Source organism: Panthera pardus, unplaced genomic scaffold, assembly GCF_024362965.1.
Source record: "Panthera pardus isolate Hobbes unplaced genomic scaffold, ASM2436296v1 HiC_scaffold_17, whole genome shotgun sequence".
Classification (NCBI taxonomy): domain Eukaryota; kingdom Metazoa; phylum Chordata; class Mammalia; order Carnivora; family Felidae; genus Panthera; species Panthera pardus.
Window position 1 is genome coordinate 43,325,879 of NW_026526732.1, and position 8,920 is coordinate 43,334,798.

Genomic DNA, 8,920 nt, shown 5'->3' on the forward strand with positions numbered 1-8,920 from the left:
CTATTCTTAAGAGTCTGTTTCTTGGTTTGCCTCTGTCTCTTTTTTTTTTCCCTATGCTCATTTGTTTTGTTTCTTAAATTCCACATATGAGTGAAGACATATGGTATTAGTCTTTCTCTGATTGACCTATTTCACTTAGCATAATACTACTCTGACTCCATCCACATCATTGCAAATGGCAAGGTTTCATTCTTTTTTATGACTAATATTCCATCGTGTATATGTACCATCTTGTCTTTACCCATTCATCAATTGACAAACACTTGGGCTGTTCCCATAATTGGGTTATTTTAGATAATGATGCTATAAACATAGGGTGCATATATCCCTTTGACTTAGTAGTTTCAATGTATAGTTGTCTTAAAGAACTAAAAACAGCTAATAGATTTTCTTGGAGACTCAGGTTTAAATAAAACTGTATTTCCATTCTAAGATAAGCTTTGCTTATTTTTTTACTATTGGGATATTTTTGTTTGCCCACAGTTATGTCCAAATAACCATCACAATGTTGATACAGATACTGGTACAGATATTAATAAATTATCATTTGATTTCAGATTCTATACTCAGAAGAATAATTAATCATCCCTGCTATCAATGTTGCCTGTACTATCAATGTGAAGGTATTTCAACTGAAAAAGAAGCAATGCAGCTAACTCTATTTTTACCCAGTTAACATTAAATTTCTGCTATGGAAATTATTTTTTAGTCATACAGCTTTAAAATTAGAATGAATTAAGAGTTTTAAAGTTAGAATTGGAAAAATACTATTAAAATACTTTTAGAATTATAATCAATTTGTATGTTGTGAGAAGCCTAAATTCTGTGTTGAAAAAAGTTTAAATGCTTCTCTAATTGCTCACCTCTTTAGTAGCAATGATGTACTCTGTTATTAAACCAAAATGCTTTCTCTTATTCTTCTTATTTTTCCTTAAAGAATGTAAGCTACTCTTAATCTCTAAATATCCTTTTGTCTCCCTGGTGGTTTTTTTTTAAATGTGGCTTTGATAGTTAGTTACAGTCTTTCTGCCCCTGATATATTTCACATGTTTTCAGATCACTAAAAGGAACAAGCAGCTAGGACTTCACCAACCTTTTATCTATAAATGTTCCAGAAGATCAGAATTTTATTTAAAAATTTTATTATTGTTTAATTATAATCTTCTAGAGAGGATGTGGGAGGAAAGCTGTTCCTACCCTTTTTCATACTGGAGGCTTCATAAGACCTATTAAAGAAATGAGCTAATTCTAACAAAGAATTTTGCATGACCACCCAGGTCCAGGCGATTTAGCTCTACACACATCTGGTGATATAGAAAAGCAAGATGCTGCAGAGAAATGGCCTTGAATTGGTTTCCCTTATTGTCAGAGAACTAGAAGATGAGTGGGAGTGGAAGTTCAGAAGATAGCCTACAAAAATAGTTGTAGATTTTGAGAGTTAGGCATGTCAGATGAGAATACAAAAATTCCAAATATATGGGGGGAGGTGCTGAGGAAAGGAAATATATTTTTAATCTTTAGAAAAAGAGGTTACAAGAAATTCTTTATGATCTGCCCAAGAGTCTATTATTTCTCCTTATGAGAAAAGTGTTAAGACTTCAGTATGCAAATTACAAATTTACTTAAAATAACATTTCCTGACATGTTTAAGCTAAATGAGAATAAATTAGTAAAACTTATTATAAAATTCTTCCTTTGAAAATTTTTAATAAAAGTCCTATCTCCTGGAAAAGACAGTGTGAATGTACCTGAAGGCAAGAGGATGAACTAAATTACTTATCACTCTAGGAAAAACAAACAAACAAACAAACAAACAGTAAGTACAGTAAAACCTTGGTTTGGGAGCATAATTCGTTCTTGAAACATGCTAGTAATCCAAAGCATTTGTATAGCAAAGCGAATTTCCCCATAAGAAATAATGGAAACTCAGATGATTCATTCCACAACCTAAAATATTCATATAAAAATGATTAACATACTGGAATATAATACAGAATAATTTTTTAAAAAGACAAAATATAAAGAAAAAGAAATTAACCTGTACTTACCTTAGAAAACCTTCATGGCTGGTCTGAGGGAGACAAGAGAGAGGAGGGTTATTGTGTAGGACTACTTTCACTATCACTGATGGAATCACTGCTATCTATTGGCTCAATGGAATCTTTTTCTTTTCATGCAACTTTAACAAGGAACCTATCCAATGGCACTTGCTTTTGCCTCCTTTTGAGGATTTCTCGAAAATATGACATTACATTGTTGTTAAGTAGATTCATCACTTGCACTGCTACAGCCTTATTTAGGTGGTGGTTTTCTACAAAATTTTACCCTGTTTCTGACATTTTATGCATCTCCCTAATCCCATTTGAAGTGAGGGACTAGTCCACCTTTATCTCCTCCTCTGCAGAGGAGATCTCCATAACCTCTTGCTGTTGCTCACGATGCAACAGTCAGATGCCATTTGTGGGCACCTTCCAATGTTCTGAAAAATCACTGATTTCTGCCAAACACCACAGTCTGAGGCCAAGCATCTGAGCACGGGAGACAATCACCCACAATCCTGCAGCAGGAGAAAGAGAGAGAGAGAGAGAGAACCACTGACTCGGTTGTAATCATGTGACATTTGCTGTCATGTACTACTTATATTGCAAAATATCTCTTGTTTATCAAGTTAAAATTTATTATAAATGTTTGCTCGTCTTGTGGAACACTCACAGAACAAATCACTCGCAATCCAAGGTTTTATTGTAATGCTATATAAGCAGAACTGTAAAAGGTTTAGACTAGGAATTTCAAATTTCTTAAATTTAAAATATACCAGGCATAATTACCATTCCTGACACGCTAAGCCTTTATTCCAAATCTCATTTGAAAAAACCAAACTACTATGGTTATTTTCATGCAGGCTGAGGTGTAATTATATATATTTTGCTTCTATTCATCTATCAAATGTCAAAAAATGAGGTTATATAATATGGAAAATAAGAAGAAGAAATAGATATTCCTATTGTACCCTATTGTCATCAGATGGAAAACTGATGAGAAGTGAGATGTGCTTATAACTTTTTCACTTTCTGATTTATTTTCAAGGTCTCTGTATCATAAATTATCTGCTTTATGTCTTTTGGAAATTAGGGATTGGAAATTATTTTTATTGTACTACCTCCCCATTTCCATTCCCCTAATAAGAGGACCATTTCATTTAATCTTTGGGTTTACAAAGATTAGAGCCCCCCACCTACACCCAGTGGGTTGGAGTTTTCCAAGGAATTAAACACATGTGTTCCAGCAACTTCTCTCTACCTTATGGTTGTAAAATAGAACAGAAAAGTTGAAGCATAATATTTCTCTCTTTGTATTATAGGGAAGGAAAAATTCTTCCTCTATGCTTCAAGTTCTTCCAGCTGGACAAAGAATTAAATTTACATGAGACAGATAAATAGGATTAAAAAGCCCACAAAACTTATTACATGTACACAGAAGCCCAATAATGAAATTGAGATTTAAAGAAATGACCAAGGCAGACTGTTTTCATACTTTTTAGACAAAAAGACAATAAATTTGTGAGAATTGACAGGATAAAGAAAACAGATGTTTGGAAACTTTAATTAGTGAGGAATTCTAAGTGGAATTTGGGCTGAGGCAGTGATTAGAGAAAAGTAACTGTTTTGCTTCTGTCGTTCTTTCAACTTTAAAGTTGCTATCTTTAGTGATAAGGATGACTTTTTACTTCTTAGTACAAGGAGAGTAGGTTTCATATGGGATATTTATTTCCTGATTTCAGGAGGACCTAAGAGGGTCTGAGGGTCCTTGCACTGCCTGTTTCTTAAGGAACTTGTGTTTAACATAATCGAAATGCCAAAGTAGCACATTTTGGGGAGACTGCTTTTGGCTCCTATAGAATACTTTCTCTTCTGAAGAATAACCAAGTTCAGGACTAATGTGGTTGTCCTAGAAGGCGTGGACAGATCAGTTTAGGCCGATGTCACTCTAAGTAACAGGCCTGTGCTTTCCCATTTGTCCTGTTTCCTTACCTTTATTATCCATTTGTACTTATGTTCCAGTGTAGGTTTTTATTTGTATTAATCTTTTTTAAAATTTATATATTTTTGTTCTTCCTTTTGCTATAAAAGTGAGTCAGATTAACAAATAACCATTTTCATATAGGTGAAATAGAGCTGACCTTTTTCTTACAGATCATTTCTCTGATTTAGCTTAGGCAGAATACTAGGCAAGGTTTATCCCAGCTCACTTGAGTGCCTGAGTTATTGAGATTCAAAATTAAAGGCCAGCCATAAATGAAATATGATTTTGCCTGTCATTATCTTCTGCATTTATTTCTGTTGGGAACCCTATGCTGAGGGTTATTTGTTTTATTTGAGGCTGCATTTATAGTGCATGTAGCCTGGGCACCAGATTTGATAAGTAGAGGAACCTGTTGAGTGGTGGGGGAAACACAGCATTCCGTCCTTTTCATTTCATAACCAAGTCCAACTTGAGAATATAAACAGACATTTTAGGTAATGTTCAATCTTTCTGGAAGATAATTTCTCAACTCCTCTCATATTTTATTTTCTCTCTGGCTCCTCTCAGGGAGCATTGTGAACATCTGATCTCATAATGGCAAAATAAATGAATCATCATTACCTCAAGGTGTTCTCTGAATCCTCCGACCAAATTACAAAATGGCTGGTTTGATAAGTTTGGGCTGTGGCTAGCCTGGTCCCTTTCCTGGGCATCATGATGTTGTCTGCTGCTGGCATTTGTGGTCAGAGTTGTAGTCTTTCTCAGCTGGATCAGAGCTTAGAAATGAAAACCTTCTCAGTTAGTTTCCTTAGCCTGTATCTAGCTCCACAATTAGATGCTGTGCACACAGTGCTTATTATAAGGTCATTTATCTCTGCCTGGACAGGCTTCCTAGTAAGTCTACCAGCTCCTAACTCAGCATCAGTGCTGTATAGGGAACTGTCTGGAGTGCAACATCATCCTGCCTGACCACATTTCTCTGCCCTTTTTTAAAATAAAAACAATGTATTTACTTAGAAGTGTTCAGAATGTCAACAAAACAGCTGCAACTTTTTTTTTTTTTTTTTTTTTTTTTGCAATTACAGACTGGTATTCAGTTAACAGAGCAACAATTATTTTGTATAAACTGTACCAGAGACAACTGAAGATGAAAAAACTACCATCCCCATATGTAACTAATTTGTGCTGTGAACCAGCAAGAACCTGCTTTAAATTTCCATGCCAATTTACACCCCCACATTGCACCAGGCAAGGTTAGTGGCTATTGAAAGTACCACCAACACAGGGCTATCTAAAGACACATTTAGGAGTGTATTAACTATACAAAAAAAAGATGCCATACAGTTTAAAAACAAATATTACACAGCCTTACATTCAATGTTTTTCTTTAAAAGGAACTGTGTACAGGGGGGCTTAAATGCTTTATAGACAAGAAATAAAACTGCTAGAACTAACTTATTCATCATCATTCTCTTCATCTTCCTCCTCATACTCTTCATCTTCCCTGTCTTCCTCCTCTTCCTTCTTTTTCTTGCTTTTTTCAGCTTGACACTCCCTTTTTTGCTGCATCAGGCTTTCCTTTAGTCCAGTATGCAGCAATATCCTTTTCAGATTTTTCCTTCAGCTTAGCAGCCTTCTTTTAGTGGGACTGCTTGTCATCTGTGGCCGTATTATTCCATGTCTCTCCCAGTTTCTTTGCAACATTACCAATGGATAGGCTGGGATGTTCTTCTTTGATTTGGGAGAAATACTCAAAACAAACAAGAAAAAGGCCAAAGGAGGACCCTTGGGTGCATTGGAATTCTGCAACTTCTTTTTTGTTTCCCCTTTAGCGGGGATATTAGCTTTCATTTCTCTTTCATAAAGGGCCTTGTCCACCTTTGCCATGTCTCCAAGTTTTCCTTTCTCTTTAGCAGACATGGTCTTCCACCTCTCTGAGCACTTACGAGAAAACTCTGAGAAGCTGACTGAAGCATCTGGGTGCTTCTTGCGCTCCTCTCGGCAAGCTAGCACAAAGAATGAATACGATGACATTTTGCCTCTCGGTTTCTTAGGATCCCCTTTGCCCAGGTTTAATTATTTTCCTCAGTGAGGCACAGAGTCGCCCAGTGCCTTTCTGGCTCTCTCGCCCCAGCACTGTCTCTATGGAGGTCTGCCTTCTTTTTTTTTTTTTTTTTTAATTTTTTAAAAAAGTTTTTATTTATTTTTGAGACAGAGAAAGGGCATGAGCAGGGGAGGGGCAGAGAGAGAGGGAGACACAGAATCTGAAGCAGGCTCCAGGTTCTGAGCTGTCAGCACAGAGCCCAATGGGGGGCTCAAATTCACAGACTGTGAGATCATGACCTGAGCTGAAGTCGGACACTTAACTGACTGAGCCACCAGGCACCCCTGGAGCCCTGCCTTCTTAACTGTTCTACCAAAGCATCATGTGTCCCACCAAACACAACCTCAGAGAGGAGCAAATGTTGAGGCAACAATAACAGCAACACTGAACAATTATCTCAAAGAAAAATCATTATGTAAAGGGACTGTGAGAATCAGCAGCTGGGACTAAGCAGCTCATCAGCAGCCAGTAGGGTCTCTTTTTGAAGGTAAGTAAATTATACGAAGAAATCAATTTCTTCTCCATATCTGACTTGCTGAGAGAGTAAATTTGTGACTCCCGACACATTTATAAATTGTTATTTACTTCTCTAAAACTTCAAAATGGCCCTGTTTGTGTATGCATATATGAGAGCTATTTTTTTGGTCTAAGTGTCAGACTCCAAGAGGAATTACGAACATTAGTTTTTAAAAATGGAGACAAGGACAGACAATACTATTAGCTTTTGGTTAATTCTATTACAAAACTTATAGAAAAGTGATACCAGATTAGAGCTGCTACAAAAAAGAAGATTTTGATAGCATCAGAGTGAATTTCATGTTCAATGACATTTAACATGGAAAATTGTCCCCTGGAGTGGACCAGCTGTTTACTCTCAATGATATCAGATTGAAAAGAATAATTCAACATGTAGATATATGTCACCATGGGTAAGAATTGGTTTATAGCTCTCCCAAAGCTCATAGCAACAATTTACAAGGTAAACTCCTTCCAACTTCCTTCCTTCCAATATGTAAAATCATATTTATTGAAACAAATAAATTTCCAATCATGAATATTTGAATGAGATAATATAGATTAACTTGCTTAAAAAATAATTTCCCTTAGAAAAACAAACCCAAGAATAATTCCACATGATGTAATGCATTTGCAGATTAATCTTGTCCTCAAATAGATGACTATAAAACATAGAAACCTGTCTCACTATGGAGTCTCTGTGGAGATTCTTGAAGTTCCAAGTGCCCAGTTGCTCGATAAATGCAGAGATGATAATGATATGTTAACTCATTTCCGAAAGGGTCTTCTTATTCTCTGTTGGTTTCCACATCCATCTACTTTAAATATTGAAAGAAAAGAAGAAAATAAGTACTCATAAGAAGTATAAAATTTTCGGGGCGCCTGGGTGGCTCAGTCGGTTAAGCGTCCGACTTCAACTCAGGTCACGATCTCGCGGTCCATGAGTTCGAGCCCCGCGTCGGGCTCTAGGCTGATGGCTCAGAGCCTGGAGCTTGCTTCCGATTCTGTGTCTCCCTCTCTCTGCCCCTCCCCTGTTCATGCTGTGTCTCTCTCTGTCTCAAAAATAAATAAACGTTAAAAAAAAATTAAAAAAAAAAAGAAGTAAAAAATTTTCCACAATTTGTGAAATCAAGAAATCTCTCATTATACATTTTGATTGCACAAACACATACACACATGCCCAGACACCATTCAGTGCTGCTAATTAGTTGATAATTATTAACTTTGGAAGACTCTCCTTTCTTTGAATTATAACAGACACTTCAGAGCTTACTTGGCTGAACAGAAAAACTAGTAAGGGGCCGGATCTTCTCTTTATTACCTTTGTCATGATTATTCCTTCTCTTGTACAAAGTAGCCATTTAGAGCTGGTCTTATCTGGTCCATGGGATACTATTTCTTTGGATGGCAATTGTAATATAAAGGAAGTCTCATGAACCTTATTGACACTATTAGAGACTGATACTTCATCTCCAGCCACATTCACTTTATTTTCAGAGTTATTGCCTCTCTGGTTTATGTTTACAGGATATTCTCCTTGTCTTCCCTTTGTCCCTTCAGAGTAGCCAAAGCATGGCAAAGTGTCCCTGTGTTAGGTGGCAGTATGAGAACGAGGAAGGCAGGGGCATGTTTATGCCTTCTTCCTGCTTTATATCCATAATGGGGTGGGCATCTTTTCCTTTTAATCTGATCTTTTCTGTGTTTCGGTTATCTGGGTAAAAGGAAAAACAGGTATTGTGTTTGTTTAATCATTTACATAACCTTTCTTCTCATTTCGCTCAGGCTTCTCCCCCTGTACACACGCAAACATGGAAGCAAGTCAAAAGGCTTTTTGGCAAGTTAGGATTCTGGTATCCTTCTGCTTAGATAGATGATTCTTCTGCATGTGGGTTATGGGTTGTGGAAAGATTGTCACACATGGTTCCTGAAAACATCTACATGGCAAAATGGCTCCAGGTTTCTCATAAATTGACACATATTCGTATAAGTGTTTAGACTAAATACTTTAGAGAATCCTGGACAAGTGAAACCTAGATTCAGGCAAAATGAGTTACAGGCAAAATGAATTAGATATAGTTAGCTCTGATGCAAAACAGTATTTTAAAGGAAACAATTGACCAAATTCTGCATGTTGGAGCTTGATATTTCTCTCAACTTCCTCCAGATCTCAAACCCAAAGAAGAAAGTAGGAGGCAAAAAAGCGTTGCTCATCTCCTCAAGATAATATCACAGTAGCTCTAGCTCAAGTGGGAAAGGCTACATGTGGATCACCAAAAC

The 8,920-nt window shown here is 36.6% G+C and overlaps 1 protein-coding gene and 1 pseudogene across 1 annotated transcript in view; both read right to left on the minus strand.

Annotated features, from left to right (window-relative positions):
• The window catches only part of LOC128777769 (transcription initiation factor TFIID subunit 9-like), a 62,774-nt gene extending 58,014 nt beyond the window's left edge, over positions 1-4,760 (minus strand). Inside the window, 1 exon segment of the mRNA XM_053905302.1 lies at positions 4,645-4,760. Coding sequence (XP_053761277.1) covers positions 4,645-4,760 — 116 coding nt within the window.
• Positions 4,761-5,478: 718 nt separating this feature from the next.
• Positions 5,479-6,096, minus strand: LOC109248528 (high mobility group protein B1-like; annotated as a pseudogene).
• Positions 6,097-8,920: the final 2,824 nt, after the last annotated feature.